The sequence below is a fragment of the Balaenoptera borealis genome (assembly GCF_965194805.1).
Source record: "Balaenoptera borealis genome assembly, chromosome: 20".
Taxonomy (NCBI): domain Eukaryota; kingdom Metazoa; phylum Chordata; class Mammalia; order Artiodactyla; family Balaenopteridae; genus Balaenoptera; species Balaenoptera borealis.
The window spans coordinates 58,652,749-58,669,833 of NC_138879.1; the positions used below are offsets into that span (position 1 = coordinate 58,652,749).

At 37.0% G+C, this 17,085-nt stretch overlaps 1 protein-coding gene across 1 annotated transcript; it reads left to right on the forward strand.

Annotated features, from left to right (window-relative positions):
- The first annotated feature begins 6 nt into the window (after positions 1-6).
- Positions 7-9,814, forward strand: ZNF624 (zinc finger protein 624). Its single transcript, XM_082371648.1, has one exon. The coding sequence runs from the start codon at positions 174-176 to the stop codon at positions 2,028-2,030; it is 1,857 nt and encodes a 618-aa protein (XP_082227774.1). The 5' UTR covers positions 7-173; the 3' UTR covers positions 2,031-9,814.
- Positions 9,815-17,085: the final 7,271 nt, after the last annotated feature.

Consider the following 17,085-nt stretch of genomic DNA (forward strand, 5'->3'; position numbering starts at 1 on the left):
GAATAGTTAAACACAAGAAAATTCCCACTCTTCAAAAAGGCTTTAGATTTGGATCTGTTCTTTTTCCAGAACCAGGAGTTATCACAGAAGAGCCCCACAGCAAATACCAAACACATGAGGAAAATTTTACAGAGAATTTAGATTTGATTACAGATACCCATCTGGGGAAGAAAATGTGCAAGGATACAGAAGGCAACAAAGTCATAAGCCCTGCTTCAGAACTCACTTTAGAGAAAAAAAACAATAAAGAAAAACCCTATAAATGCAGTACATGTGAAAAGGCCTTCCGTTATAGGTCATTACTCATTCAACATCAGAGAACTCACACTAAAGAAAAACCTTATGAATGTAATGAATGTGGGAAAATGTTCAGCCAGCCTTCATATCTTAGTCAACATAAAAAAATTCACACTGGAGAAAAGCCCTATAAATGTAATGAATGTGGAAAGGCCTTCATTGCTTCTTCATCCCTTATGGTGCATCAGAGAATTCATACTAAGGAGAAACCTTATCAGTGCAATGTCTGTGGAAAATCTTTCAGCCAGTGTGCCCGCCTTAATCAACACCAGAGAATTCAAACTGGAGAGAAGCCCTATAAATGTAGTGAATGTGGGAAAGCTTTTGGTGATAAATCAAAACTTGCAAGACATCAGGAAACTCACAATGGAGAAAAACCCTACAAATGTAATGATTGTGGGAAAGCCTTTAGGAATAAGTCATATCTTAGTGTACATCAGAAGACCCATACTGAAGAGAAACCATATAAATGCATTGAGTGTGGGAAATCTTTCAAGAATACCACAATCTTTAATGTTCATCAGAGAATTCATACTGGAGAGAAACCCTTTAGATGTAATGAGTGTGGAAAAGCCTATAGAAGTAATTCAAGCCTTATTGTACATATAAGAACTCATACTGGAGAAAAACCCTATGAATGTAATGAATGTGGGAAAGCATTCAATCGTATAGCAAATTTCACAGAACATCAGAGGATTCATACAGGAGAAAAACCCTATAAATGTAACGAATGTGGGAAAGCGTTCATTAATTATTCATGCCTTACTGTACACCACAGAATGCATACAGGAGAGAAACCTTATAAGTGTAATGAATGTGGAAAGGCCTTCATGCGTTCTTCATCTCTAATTATACATCAGCGAATTCATACTGAGGAGAAACCTTATCTCTGTAATGAATGTGGGGAATCTTTCAGAATAAAATCACACTTAACTGTACATCAGAGGATTCATACTGGAGAGAAACCATATAAATGTACTGACTGTGAGAGGGCATTTACCAAGATGGTAAATCTCAAGGAGCACCAGAAAATTCATACTGGTGTGAAACCCTACAACTGCTATGATTGTGGAAAATCCTTCAGAACTAAGTCATACCTTATTGTACATCAAAGGACCCATACTGGAGAAAAACCATATAAGTGTAATGAATGTGAGAAAGCTTTCACTAATACATCACAGCTTACTGTGCATCAAAGAAGGCATACTGGAGAAAAACCCTATAAATGTAATGAGTGTGGGAAGGTTTTCACAAGTAACTCAGGCTTTAATACCCACCAAAGGACACATACCGGGGAGAAACCATTTAAATGTAATGACTGTGGCAAAGCATTTAGCCAGATGGTACACGTCACAGAACACCAGAAAATCCATAGTGGAGAGAAACCCTATAAATGTGATGTCTGTGGAAAAGCCTTCAGGAGAGGTTCATACCTTACAGTGCATTGGAGAACACATACTGGAGAAAAGCCCTATACATGTAAGGAATGTGGGAAAGGTTGTATTACTCTATCACAGCTAACTCTACATCAGAGAATTCATACTGGGGAGAGGCCCTATAGATGTGAAGAATGTGGAAAAGCCTTCAGAACTAACTCAGACTTCACTGTACATCTGAGGATGCACACTGGAGAAAAACCCTATAAATGTAGTGAGTGTGGAAAAGCCTTTAGGAGTAGCTCTAGCCTTACTGTACATCAAAGAATACATCAGAGAGAAGCTCAATTAATATAGAGGACAGTAAATTATCATCCAGATATGACAAGAATCTTATAAACTGTATATTTTATGAATGTGGGAAAATGTTCAGGAGCAATTTGCCAGAAAGTACACACTTCATAAATATAAGAATGTAGAAAAGCAGTTGGTCATATTAAATCTTAGAAGTTATAAGAAAATTCATAATTAAAAGGGCAAATGAAGGCCTTCATCCAAATTTCATATTTTATTCATTTAACAAATTATCTTCGATGAATTGCCTATATTTTTTTTTGCTGATTTTCTTATTGGTTTGTCTATATTTCTTATAAATCTGGAGGTGCTCTTAATATATTTGAGATATTAATCATTTGTCATATGTGTTGCAAATGTTTTTCTTAACCTAGTATTTGTACCTTTTTATGTAGTAAAAGATTTTTAAGTCTTTAATTTTTCATAGTAAAATATTTACATCTTTTCCTTTTTATAGTCTGTATTTACTCTTTTAGTAATCCCCAGGTTATCTATAGTCTCCTAAATTTGTTTCTAATATTTTGATAATTTTATTTTTTACATTGAAGTTTTAATCTGTCTGGACTAGATGGTTGTTCATAGAAGAACAACTCCAAATGCATTAACCTATGAAAATATTATGAACCTAAATAAACATTACTCAGGGAAATGCAAATTGAAACAACCCATGATATGTTACTTCCACTTCATGGAGTTGGCAAAAATTAAGAGGTCTTTTGCTAGTGGAGTTTGGCAAACCATATACTCTTACCAAATGGTTATATCAACTTATATTTCCACCAGCAATCCAGTGGTATATATTTTTTAAATTAAGTAAAATTTTAAAAGCACTGTGACCCAGCAGTCTCACTTTTGGGGAATCTGCCCCACAGAAATAATAGCATCAGTGCAAAGGCATATGTATAAATAAGGATGTTTATTAAAGTATTGTTTGTGGAGACAAAGAAGAAACCCAACTGGAGACAAAGTGAATGCCAATTAATAGGGAAATGGGTGAATAAATTGTGATATAGCCATACCATGAAAAAGCATGAGGGTAACTTTTAAAATGAGTTATAGCTACACTAGTTGACTTCAAGGTATTTCCACAATTTTTTGATAAGTAATTGCTTTATTACAGAGATGTATATGTACAAGATTTCGTTTTTGTTAAAGTAATGGTCACATGCATTTATGTATGCATATATGTGTGCATGTGATTAGATGAGCATGGTAACAAGTATGGAAGAATATACATCAGGCTGTTAATATTGGTTACCTTGAAGGGAGGGAGAAAAGGAGAAGCAGTGATATAAGTGGGGGGGAAAACTAGGAAAATAGAAAAATGTAAATGCAGTATGTATGGCATGAAACTATGTATTTGTGTGAAGTTTTGATAGCCATGGATGAAGGGACAGTCTCCAAAAAGTTAATGACAGTTGTTTTAGATTTGTTGTAGAATCCAGTGTTTTTTGTTTGTTTTACCTCTCTCTGCTTTTCTGTATTTTTCAGTTTTTCTTTCCAATGAGCATGTAATATTTATATAAACATGAAAAACCTATTTTTCTTGTGAAGCTAATTTACTAGACACCTGTTATAGCCCAGGAATTACCCTAGGTGCTGGATATACCTTGGCAGGGCAGGAGTGGTCATGGATCTAAGAGCATGGAAACTGGTCTTGTACCACCTAGATTCCAAAGAAGTTATCCAGCACTTCACCACCCCCCACCTCTCAGTTTCATTTGGAGGAGGTAATAGAAATTTCAGGTAGATGAAAAACATATCCGAGAATATCTGGAACTTGTGTCCAGGTTATAGACCAGAAGACTTGCAAGCTTCAGAGACAAGTTCCACTTTGAACATGGCACCAAAGGGAAGACCACAATGGTGAAAAGGTCTGTGTACAGCCCCGCAGAACATTGCGTGATGGAGTATAGAGAGGGAAACAGCCAAGAACTCCAAAGTCCATGTATAAAAGCTTGGAAGTTCTAGAAATACTAAGAGAGTCCTGGGGTCAAAATGGGAACCCAGAGGCTGTGATCCTGGTACTGGAAGGCCCTAAGAGACCGCGGACCTGATATCTGAAAAGGATAAGGCATGTAGAGCTACACTTCAGTGGAGACTGAAGGAAAGAAAATCAAATACTCCTCCCACAATGCTAGGATGAGTCTTTAATATTGGGAACGGGATATTGGGTGACTGATGTGAGCTGTCTCCCATTTTAAAATGAATAATTTGACATTGTGGTTGAAATGACTATTTCTGATTGAATTTTAATAGTGAAATTTTATTAACTATTACCAGGAGATGTGTCTACTTTGGACAAAATGTACCACTTTCTGATTGGAAAGTTTGAGGATCTGACCTTGAAATACTATCCTTGAAAAACTCTATTGTCAAACAGTCTACATGACTTGATGCCAACTTTGTTGGCTGCTCGTATCTACCTTCAAACCCTCACCACACCTAAACCCCGTCTCCCTTCCCTGCCTTAGAAGGTAGAGGAGGAGTAAGGTCAGCAGGTTCAAGTGACATAAGAACTGAAAGGTGTGCATCAGGTTAGGGGATGGAGATGATACAGGGCACCTTTGCTAGAGCAGTTTCCATGAACTGCTAAGGTGCCAAAGCCTGGTTCCAGTGTGTAGTGGTATCTCATTATAGGTTTAATTTCATTTCCTTACTCTCTACTGATGTTGAGTCCCCTTTTAGGTGTTTATTGGCTTTTGGAATATCCTCTTTTGAGAAGTGCCTGTTCAAGACTTTTGCCCATTTTTATTGATAACTCTTTCTGTTTATTTGTAGGATTCTTTATATATTCTGGATACAAGGTATTTTTTAGATATTTGTATTACAAATATCTACTCATCAGTATCTTGTCTTTTCACTCTCTAAATGTTGTCTTTTTTGATGGACAGAAGTCTTTAACTTTGATGAATAATTCAACAATCTTTTCTTTTATGATTACTGCTTTTTTGTGCCTAGTTTAAGAAATCTTTTCCTAACTCAAAGTCATAGGATATTTTCCTACATTTACTTCTGCATAGCTACTGTTTTACTTTTCACTTTTAGGGTACAATCCATCTGATATTTATTTTTATGTGTGGTGTGGAGTAGAGGTCAATTTAATATTTTCCATGCAAATATACAATTTATTCAACATCATTTATTGAAAAGACCATCTTTTCCCCTCCCCCTTGGGTACCCTTGTGATAAGTCAGATGGTCAGATTATGTGAGGGGGTCTATTTCTAGATTATCTATTCTGATTCATTGTTCTGTTGAATACCAAATATTTTTAGTGAAAACAGATTGGTAGTAAATCTTGGCATCTGGTGGTATATGTCTTCTAATTTTGTTCTTATTCAAAATTGTCACTGTAATTCTATGTCCTTGGCATTTTCATATGCATTTTTGAATGATTATTTTATCAGTTACTCCACCATAAAAAGTAGGGATTTCAATGGATATTACATCAAATATATAGATTAATTTTGGAAGAATGGGTACCTTAACAATACTGAGACATCCAGTCTATGAGCAGGCCATACCTTTTCATTTATACACATCTTTTAATTTTAATAATTTTTGTATTTTTTCAATTAAAAAGTTTTGAATATGTTGTAAGGTTATTATATATTTGATGTTTTGGTGATTCTGTAAAGGCTATTAACTTCATTTTTTGACTTTTGCTAATATATATAATACATAACTATATATATTAAATATATAATATGTAATAAGTAATAATATTACATATAATAGATTTTTTTACACTGACCTTATATCCAATGACCTTCCTAAATTCACTTGTTAATTATAATAGTTTGTTCATTCTTTTGGACTTTCTACGTACACAATGTGTCACCTGTGATAAAGTAAAATCTTTTCTTACCTCACCCTTTCCAATATTTATGCCATTTTTTTCTTGCTTTATTGCACTGACTAGGACCTTCAAAAGTAATGATTGTAGACATCCTTGCCTTTTTCCCAGAATTTAAAGGAAAATCCTAAACATTACATTAGAAATGATATGAGGTATAAATTTGTAGATAATCTCTATCAGATTAAGGAAATTCTCCTTAAATCCTAGTTTGCTGAGATTTCTTATCATGGACAGGTATTAAATTTCATCAGATACGTAGTTTGTAGCTATTGAGATTACCATATGGTTTTTCTCATCCTATTAATGTGGTTGAATTTTACAGATTGATTTTTTTATTTTAAAAATTGTGGTAAAATACACATAACATAAAATTTACCATCTGAACCATTTTAAAGTGTACAATTCAGTGATATTAAGTACATTCATGTTGTTGTAGCCATCACCACCATCCAAAACTCTTCATTTTTCTAACCTGAAACTCAATATTCATTAAACAGTAACTCCACATTACCCGCTTCTCTTAGCCCCTGGAGACTATCATTCTACTTTCTGTCTTCAGTCTGTCTCTGTGAATTTGACCACTTTAGGTACCTTATGTAAATATTTATTCTTTTGTGACTAACTTATTTCACTTAGCAAAATGTTCTCAAAATTCATCTGTATGGATTGATTTCTGAATGTTAAGGCAAACTTGCATACCTGGAATAGATTCTATTTGGTCATTATATATTACCTTTTAAAAATATTGTTCAATTAGATTTTCAAAATTTTATATCGAATTTTATGTCTATGTCCAGATTGTCTTGTATGTTTCCCTTTTTGTAGTAGCCTTGTCAGGATTTAGCGTCTGGGATAATGCTGGGCTAGTAAAATGAATTGGTAATTACCTTTTCCCCCCTCTGGAAGAGTTTGTTGTTATTGCAGTTGGTATTATTTTTTTCCATAAATCTTTTCTGTAAAAATCAACAGTAAAGCCCAATGAGCCTGGAATTTTCTTTGTAGGAAAGTTTTAAATTATAGATTCAGTTACTTTGATAGGCATAAGACTATTGAGATATTCTATCTCGTGTCAATTTTGCTGTTTTATTTCTAATTTGTCTATATCATTTCATTAAAATATCTAATTATTGGCTTTAAGTAATTGATAATGCCTGCTTGTTATATTTTTAATCTCTGTAGGATCTAAAGTGATGTTCCCTTTTCGGTCTTGGTATTGGTAATTTGTGTACTCTCTTTTTGTTTTCTGGGTTAGGCTCTGTAGGGATTTAACACTTTATTAATCTTTTCAAAAGCCACCTCTTAACTAATACACAGCTAATTTCTTTTTCATTGACTCATGCTCTTTTATTTTCTTCTATCTACTTTATTTGAATTTGATTCATTGTTCTTTTTCTAGCTTCTTGAAATGAAATCTTACATAATTGATATTCAACCTTTCTTTTTTGCAAATATTTAAGTCTAAATTTTTCTATAAGTTCCTATTTAGCTTCATCAAGTAGAGGTTTTTTTTAATCAACTTTATTGGGATATAATTTACACATAATAAGTTGTCCCAGATTTAACTTTACATTTTGACGAGTTTTGGCAAATTTACACACCTATATAACCATCACCAAAATCAAGGTATAGAACATTTTTCATCACCCCAAAATTGTCCCCACCTCTGATTCCAAGAAACCGTTAATCTGCTTTCTATCGCTATACATTAGAATTGTCTTTTCTAGAGTTTCATATAAATAGAATCATATACTATATACTGTTTTCTGTCTACCTTCTTCATTCATCAATTTGGAGATTCATTCATGTTATGTGGTTGGTACTTCATTCCCATAGTGTTAATATACTACAGTTCATTCAGCCGTTGATGGACATTTGGATTGTTTCCACTTTAGAGCTATTATGAATAAACCAGCTGTGAACATTCACGTATAAGCTCTGTGTAGACATATTTTCACTTCTATTATATAAATACCTAGGTTCGGAGTTGCTGGGTTATATGGCAAATTTATGTAATATTTTATAAGAAACTGCCAAGTTGTTTTCCAAAGTGTACCATTTAGCAACCCACCAACAATGTATGAGTGCTCTAGTTACTCCTAGCCTTGCCAATTCATGGTGTTGTCAGTCTTTAATTTTTTTTAATTTTATTAAAGTATAGTTGATTTACAATATTGTATTAGTTTCAGGCATATAAGTCAGTCTTTTAATTTTAGCTTTTCTAATGTGTGTACTAGTACTTCATGGTGGTTTTAGTTTGCATTTCTCTGATGATTAATGGTGAACATTTTTTATGTGTTTAATGGCTATTTATCTCTCCTTTGTGAAGTATCTGTTTAAGTTTTTTGCCCATTTAAATTAGATGATGATGATAATGATTATATAGTCTAGATACAAGTCCTTTGTCAGATATGTTTTGTAAATATTTTCTCCCAGAATATGGCTTCCCTTTTAACTTTTCTTAGTGGTGTCTTTTGAAGAGCAGATGTTTTTATTTTAAAGGATATCAGTTTAACATTTCCTTTTTATGGGTCATGCTTTTTGGGTTCTCTCCAAGAAATCTTCACTTTCCCTAAGGTTCTGAAGTTTCTTCTCCTATGTTTTTTCTAGAAGTTGTATGGTTTTAGATTTTATATATAGGCCTGTGATCCATTTTGAGTTAATCTTTCTGACCACAGATTTTGATATGTTGTATTTTTATTTTCATTCAGTTAAAAATATTTTCTAAACTTCTTTGTTATTTCTACCTTGACCCTGGGGTTATTTATAAGCATGTTGCTTACTTTTAATGAATTTGTGGATTTTCTATTTATATATTATGGAATTCTAGCTTATTTCCACTGTGGTCAAAGAACACACTGTATTATTTCAGTCATTTGAAATTTGTTGATACATACTTTGTGGCTCAGCCAGTGGTCTATTTTGGTAAATGCTCCATGTTCACATGAAAATAGCATGGAAATAAGAATGTTCACTTGAAATTTCTGCAGTTAGATGTAATGTTCTATAAATATTAATTAGACCAAGTTGGTTAATAGCATTCTTCAAATCTTCTATATTTTTACTGATTTATTTTTCTGCTTGAACTATAAGCTACTAAGAATGGTGTCTTCAAATCTCCAACTATGATTGCGGATTTATCTTTTTTTTTCTTTTATTTCTATTAATGTTTGCTTTCTACATCTTGAATATATATTATTCAGTGCATATGAATTTAGGATTGTTATATCTTCTTGTTGAGTTGACCCTTTTACCAATATCAAGTATCCTCTAACTCTAGTAATGTTTTTTGCCATAAATTCTACTTTTTCTGATATTAATATAGCCAAAACAATTTTCCTTTTGTTAGTGTCTGCATGGTGTGGTAGGCAGAATTCTAAATTGGTTCCTAGATTCCCAGCCCCTGGTATACAAGTAGTTCCCAGTTATTCAGTCAAACACTAATCTAGGTGCTTTTGTGAAGGTATTTCACAAATATAATTAAGGTCCCAAATCAGCTGACTGAAAATAGTGCAGTTACCCTCAGTGGCCCAGATCCAATCAGTTGAGACCTTAAAAAGTGTGGGGCTCGTCCTGGTGAGAGAGATTTGGTGTATAAGGGGGACTCAGTGTGAGCGACATTCTTCATTGCTGGTTTTGAAGATAGAGGGGCTGTGTGACAAGGCGTGTAGGCACCCTTTAGGGACTGAGAGCAGTTTGTGACTGACAGCCAGCAGGGAAACAGGAGCCTCAGTCCTGCAACTTCAAGGAACTGAATTTTGCTAACAAGTTGACTTCACTTGGAGTTGCTGTTTCCTCAGCCTTCAGACAAGAATTGACCCGTTGACTCCTTGATTTCAGCCTTTGAGACCTGAGCAGAGAACCCAGCCATGCCATGCTTGGACTTCTGAGCCACAGAGCTGTGGGCTAATAAATAGTTGTTGTTTTAAGCTGCTGTTTCCATTAATGTGTTATGTAGCAGTAGAAAACAAATACACATGCTATATGTCTTTTTCCTATTCTTTTACTTTGAACTTAATCTGTGTCCTTACATTTAAAGTGTATCTCCTGTAAGTAGCATATATTTTGGGTCTTATTTTTATCTAGTCTGATAATCTTTGTATTTTAATTGGTGAGTGTAATGCATTTTCATTTAATGTAATTACTAATATATTTGGCTGTAAGTCTCTCTATTTGTTTTGCCTGTTTCTTCTTTTGTTTCTCCTTTCTTGCTTTTCTTCGGAATAATCAAATATGTTTCATTTTCTCATTTTTCTACCTATTCAGTTTAGTTATACATTCATTTATTATTTTGGTTGTTACTGTGGAGCAGCAGAACTATTTTCATAATAATTCTAAGACATTACCTTTTTCATTCTCATTTTTCTCATGAGAATAGATTGCTGTTTTTCAGAAGCTGCATGGCATGTGATATTGCAAAATATTTAATGCAAAAGAAGATCTCAGAATTCAGCTATCTTCTATTGAGCCATTATTATCAACTGAATTACGTCCCTCCTCAAATTCATATGTTGAGACCCTAACTTCCAGTGCCTGAGAATGTGACTGTTTTAGGAGGTAGGGCCTTTAAAGAGGTGATAAGTTAAAATGTGGCTGTTAGGGTGACTCCTAATAACTCTGACTGGTGTCCTTATGAGAAGAGAAATTTGGATGCACAGAGAGTCACCAGCGGTGCGTACACACAAAGGGGCAACCATGTGAAGAGGCAGCAAGAGGGTGGCTACCAGCAAGCCAAGGAGAGGGGCCTCAGGAGAAATCAACCTTGCAGACACCTTGATCTTGGACTTCTGCCCTCCAGAACTGTGAGTAAATAAATTCCTGTTGTTTAAGCCACCTAGTCTGTGGCGTTTTTTTATGGCAGCCCTAGCAAACTAATCCAGTGAGACGTTAAAGAGATTTGCAAAAATTTAAAACAGTACCACTCTTTGCACTAATTTTTTTGTTTTGAAGATTTGTTTTTATTAAAAACGTTTTTCAATATCATATAGTAGTTTAATAGTATTATTTTAATAAATTAATAAACATTAAAATTTTTTCCAATTTTAATTTCAAATACATCAAACATCAATAGATGTAACCTATATAAATAAAAGGTCTTTGGTTTCCTCAATAATTTTTAAAATTGTAATGTTGTCCTGATACTGAAATGTCTGAAAATCATTGCCCTTAAAATTTGTTTGGCTCTCCATTGGAGCACTCTTTTTTTTTTTGGTTCTTTTTTCTTGGAGCACTCTTGAAATTAATATTTCAAAGCAATGAAAAAAACTAATGGTTTAATTCCATTTACTCTTTGCCTTTTGTTCAATTGTTGTCATATATTTTATTTCTACATGTTTTGAACTCCAAAGGATTTTATTACTATTACTGTTTTCAGCAGTGTTTATTCGTACTTACATATTTACCTATTCCCGTGTTCTTCATTCTTTCCTGACATTCCTTGTTCCAACTGGATCATGTTCCCTTTGCCTGGCTATTTCCTTTGGACATTTATCATAGTATTCCAGTAGCTTATCTCAGCTTTTGTCTGAAATATCTTTACTTTGCGTTCATTTAGGAAGGATATTTTCACTGGGATAAGTGTTCTAGTCTGGCATTTGTTTTTCATTGTTGTTGCTGTTTTTTCTTTCCTCACCTAAAATAAAACCTCAGCTTCTGGCTTCCAAAGTTTCTATTAAAAAATCAGCTGTGTTCTGTTCTTGTTTTTATTTTTTCTCCAGCTACTTTTAAATATTTATTTATTTATTTATTTTTGGCTGTGTTGGGTCTTCGTTTCTGTGCGAGGGCTTTCTCTAGTTGCGGCAAGCAGGGGCCACTCTTCATCGCGGTGCGCGGGCCTCTCACTATCACGGGCTCTCTTATTGCGGAGCACAGGCTCCAGACGCGCAGGCTCAGTAGTTGTGGCTCACGGGCCTAGTTGCTCCGCGGCATGTGGGATGTGGGATCTTCCCAGACCAGGGCTCGAACCCATGTGCCCTGCATTGGCAGGCAGATTCTCAACCGCTGCGCCACCAGGGAAGCCCCTCTCCAGCTACTTTTAAGATTTTATCTTTGCCCTTGGTTTTTGTAAGTTTTAATGTGCCTAGGTGGAGAGGTTTTTTGTTTGTTTTTAAATCATATTTTGAGCGTGTGGAGCTTCTTGAGACTGTGCTGTGATGTCTTTCATCAGTGTAGGGAAACTCTCAGCCACTATTTCTTTAAATATTACCTCTGCCCCATTTCCTCTCTCCCTTATTCTAGGATTCTAATTATCTGTAGATTAGACCTTTCACCATGGTCCAGGTCTCTCTTTAGGTGTTCTGTGTTCCCCATCCCTTTTTTCTCTCTGTGCATCAGACTAGACACTTTCCACTGAATTGCCCTCCCATTAACTAATGCCTATTCTGTTTTCAATCTGCTATTAAACCCACTTCGAATTCTTAATTTTAGTCAGATTTTTTATTTCTGGAATTTTTGTCCTGTCTTTATATGGATTCTAGGTATCTGCTGAAATTCTCCATTCTTTTCTCTTGAATATATTAATAATGTTTATTTTAAAGTCCTGGACAGTTATCTACAGTAGCTGGGTCACTTTTTGGTCTGTTCCTATGTCTGTTGTTTTTCTTGCTATCTGGTCAGCTGATTTTTTTTAGCATGCTTTCTAATATCTCATTTGATGCCAGACATTATAGGTGAAAAAATTCTGGAGATCCTTGGTTTATCTTCCTCTAAAGAGGATCAAGATTTATTTAGCACTATCACAACACTGTTAATCACCTATACTCCAATATAAAATTAAAAGTTTTTTAAAAGTGAACTTATTTACAAAACAGAAACAGACTCACAGACTTAGAGAATGAACTTATGGTTAACAGGGGGGAAGGGTGGGGCAAGGGATAGTTAGGGAGTTTGGGATTGACATGTACACACTGCTATATTTAAAATGGATAATCAACAAGGACCTACTGTATAGCACAGGGAACTCTGCTCAGTATTATGTAACAACCTAAATGGGAAAAGAATTTGAAAAAGAATAGATACATGTATATGTATAACTGAATTTTTGTACATCTGTACAGTACAGATGTACATAACTGTACTTTTTTGTACATCTGCAACTATCACAACACTGTTAATCAACTATACTCCAATATAAAATAAAAAGTTTAAAAAAACAAAGTTTTATTTTAGCAGACAGAGTACTAGTGGAGCACCCTGACCCCATGTGTGATTGGCATTAGGCTGAGTTAAAGCTGGTCTGTTTCAGTTTTGTCCTTTTGTCTGTTTCAGTTTTGTCCAGCATGGTTCTTCTGGAATCTCAGTGGAAACTCCAAGGCGTTTACCAAGCCCCTCTGACTTGCTAGGGCTTGATCTTGAACTGTAATCTCTGTCTTTCCAGTACTAGACAGCTGCTGAGACCTGCTCATCCATTTAACCTCTCAAGTGCTGCTTTCTACAGGGTTTCTCTTACTTTCACCATTCACAGCTTAGAAGTCAGCTAAAGGTTTGAGGGGAAATTTTATGCAAGTTGTAGAGCTATCTCCTCTAGGATATCACCCCTTATCTCCCAGCGGCACCCCTAAACTCTGACAGTTTCTGCCTGGAATCCATAAACAGAGGAAATGCCAGGTAAATGTAAGCTCACCTCTTACACTTCATTTCTGTCAAAGATCTCAGTTGAAGTCTGTCAGCTCCTGTTTAGTCACTCAGTGCTGACAACACAAGCACGAATGGAGCAGCCGTGGAGGCATTTGCCCAGCGTCACAGGCTGCCCCTTCCCAAGGCTTGTTTACCTGCTGCAACTGCTGTCCGCCTTCCAGCAACACGCTCTTCAGTGCTAAGCCCCCAGTATGGTTACTATCCCACTGGGAGACCAGTCAGATGCTTGGTGGCGAGTTGGCTCCACTGGACCCCTTCCATTCTGGAAGCAACGGCAATTCATGCAACTGAGTCAACCCACACTCTAGGTATTTGCTTGCCTTTCCTGCTTGCCAGACCTCAGACAAAACCACTCACTACCTGGAGATTTATAGAATGTTTGATTCATCCATATGATACCACATCAAACCAAGGAACCTACTGTATAGCAGAGGAGATAGAGGAGTGTGCATATTCTCACGGGATCCACTGGTCATATCACATACCACATCCCCAGAAGCTGCCAGGCTGATAGATGTTGGAGATGGAATGGCCTGTTAAAGGCACACTGTAAGTGCCAGCGTGGAGGCAGTAATTTACAGGGATGGGGCACCATCCTCAGGGTGCAGTTTATGCCTCAAATCAACTACCTTTATATGGTTGTGTTCCTCGTAGATGGAACGTATAGACTGGGCACCAAGGAGTAGAAGCAGGAGAGGCGTGCTTACCTCACTCCCAGTGACTCAATATGTGCTGCTCTTTGCTGCAAGCCTGGGCACTGCAGGCTTAGAGGCTTGATTCCCAAGGCAGAACAGTTCATTCAGGAAACACATCAGTAGTCCTTTTGAGATATAAACTACAGCTGCTGCCAGGGGACCAGCCAGCAACAAGAGGGGTCACCATTGTGACACGGATATTTGGTCCTGATCACTAGGAGGAGGTGGGGCTATTATTACAGTGGGAGAAGGGAGACGTATGTTTGGCACCCAGCTAATTCCCCATAATATTAGAATACCTCTTGGCACTGTCTCACCCATTTAGGTAGTAAATAATGAACCCAGCAGTCTTCACCTGAGAAGCACACGGTGACCAGGGCCTCAGGGATAAGTGTCTGGGTCTGGCCACCGGGAAAGCCACCAAGACCAGTGCAGGTGTTAGCTGAGGTTGAGGAGGGCAACAGTGAATATAATTTGCAGTCCTAAGACCAGCAGCAGGGGGCGAGGAGGCTGTAGTTCTTCCTCCTTGTAAGTTTCTTCCAGGAGAACAGGCCCACCAGAATCCTGGTGTTGCTTCTCCCAAAACTCATATGAAGAAGTGAATCCAGGTGCTGAAATTGTGGGCCACCCCCTCCCCCCTTTCAGAACTGAAGCGTTTACTCTCCGGCCACTAGAAGTGCTGCTGGCAGGCAGTCCTCAGCTTGAGAGAGTCGCCTTGCCCCAAAGCAGACCCGTTCCTGGGACAGCCCACATCCAATGACTGGTTGACATAGGAGCAAAGACCTGGCCCTTCCGCTTAACTTTGGGACAGTTGTGAATTTGGAGCTCTTCGTGGGGTCAGCTGATGCCTTTACTGAGACTACACAGCAGCTCTCTCCTCTCTCTCCCCAGTCCTGCTTCCTCCTCTTGGGATCCCAAAAGCCTCCATGCAAACGTCCACTCAGACTCAGCTTCCTGGCGAACCCAACCTGGGATAGTCTCCCTCCTGCCTCTCGTATTTCAAAAATCTAGACTCTGCTTATGGAACAGAGCAGCTAAAACTGCTTCTAATTCTTCACTATTATAAACAGAATTTTGATAACCCTACAGGAAAATCATTGCAAACATCCTTAATTGTTTTCCATGGGGTCATAAAAATGGAATTTCTGGGGCAAAGTACACATATTGGAAAGGCCTTTTAATACATGTGCCAAATGCCTTCCAAAAGCTCTGGACTCTCACCAGATGTGTATGAGGGTGCCTCCTGCCCTGACATCTTTGCCAACATTGGGCAATCACGTCCTTTTTAATAATTGCTATTTTGACATTGCCTTCGTTATGTTTGAGAATTTTTGCATCTCATACAAATTGCAAAAGGAGCCTCATTCTTTCCATGTAAAATCACTAGAAGAAGGAAATGAGCTTTCTGAGAACAGCAAAATAACGGAGGAGAGCAGGATCCAAATCTTTGAGAGAGAACTTTCAACTCCTGCCATCCCACCTGCACCAGAAATTTCTCCAAATCCTTCATGTGAGCACAGCACCACACTGTCACTTAAGGTGATATTATCAGCATAGAAAACCCTGATGTTCCACATCCCCAGGTAGTAGATACACCAGGAAACCCAGATATACCCAGAAATGTGAGAAGAGGATTGGTGTGGCAACATCACTGCTCTTTTCCTTTGGTAGGAAACTCCTGGGCAGAGTCTGGACTCGTGTTTCCTGAGGGAAAAGCTGTTGTCTCCCTCACAGTGGCTTTTCTGTGGACCAATGCTCATGGCTTTACAAGGCAGAAGAGAAGGAAGTTACTGTAATCAGGCCAGAGCTTCCAAAATTTATATTTATCACCCACATTGCCCAGAAAAAATCAAAATAAAAAGTTAAATCAACATGCACAAAAGGCTGGGACTTCCCTTGTGGTGCAGTGGTTAAGAATCTGCCTGCCAATGCAGGGGACATGGGTTCGAGCCCTAGTCCGGGAAGAACCCCCATGCTGTGGAGCAGCTAAGCTCATGTGCCACAACTACTGAGCCTGTGCTCTAGAGCCCGCAAGCCACAACTACTGAGACTGTGTGCCTCAACTACTGAAGCCGGCACACCTAGAGCCCATGCTGCGCAACGAGAGAAGCCACCGCAATGAGAAGCCTGCGCACCGCAATGAAGAGTAGCCCCTGCTCACTGCAATTAGAGAAAGCCCGCACGCAGCAACGAAGACCCAACAAAGCCAAAAAAAATAAGTAAATAAAATTAAAAACATGCACAAAAGGGGGAAAGGTGAGCCATAGTAGAGAGAGAACAGTCAATAAAAACAAATCCAGAAATGATCCAGACTTGGAGTAAGCAGTCAATTGCTATAATTCATATGTTTAAAAAGGTAGAAGGAAAGAGGGTGACAACAGATTTGTTAAAAACATGGGATAGAGTATTTCAAAACAGCATTAAAATCTGCCAAAAATCAAGTGGAAATTTTAGAACTGCAAAATAAAATATTTGAAATTCATTGGATGACTTTAGCAGCAGACTTTGCACAGCAGAAAACAGAACATACTAAACTTGAAAACAAGAAGAAAACAGCTAAACTGAATAACAGAGAGAAATAAGAATAGAAGGAGCAAAAAAGTATAAGAAAGGAGCTTACTTACATGTAATTGCTGTCCAAGAAAGACAGGAGAGAGAGGATGGGCAGATGAAATATTTGCAAAAGTAACATTGAGAACTTTCCAAATTTATTGAAAGATGTCAACTCACAAAGTCAACAAGTTCAGCCATCCCCCAAAAGGTTAATAGAAAGGTCAATATACTTGGCACATAGTGATTTGCTGAAAATAAAAAGACACATTATGTTATCAACTAAAAACTAAGGAAGGTAGAAGAAATAGCAAAGAAAT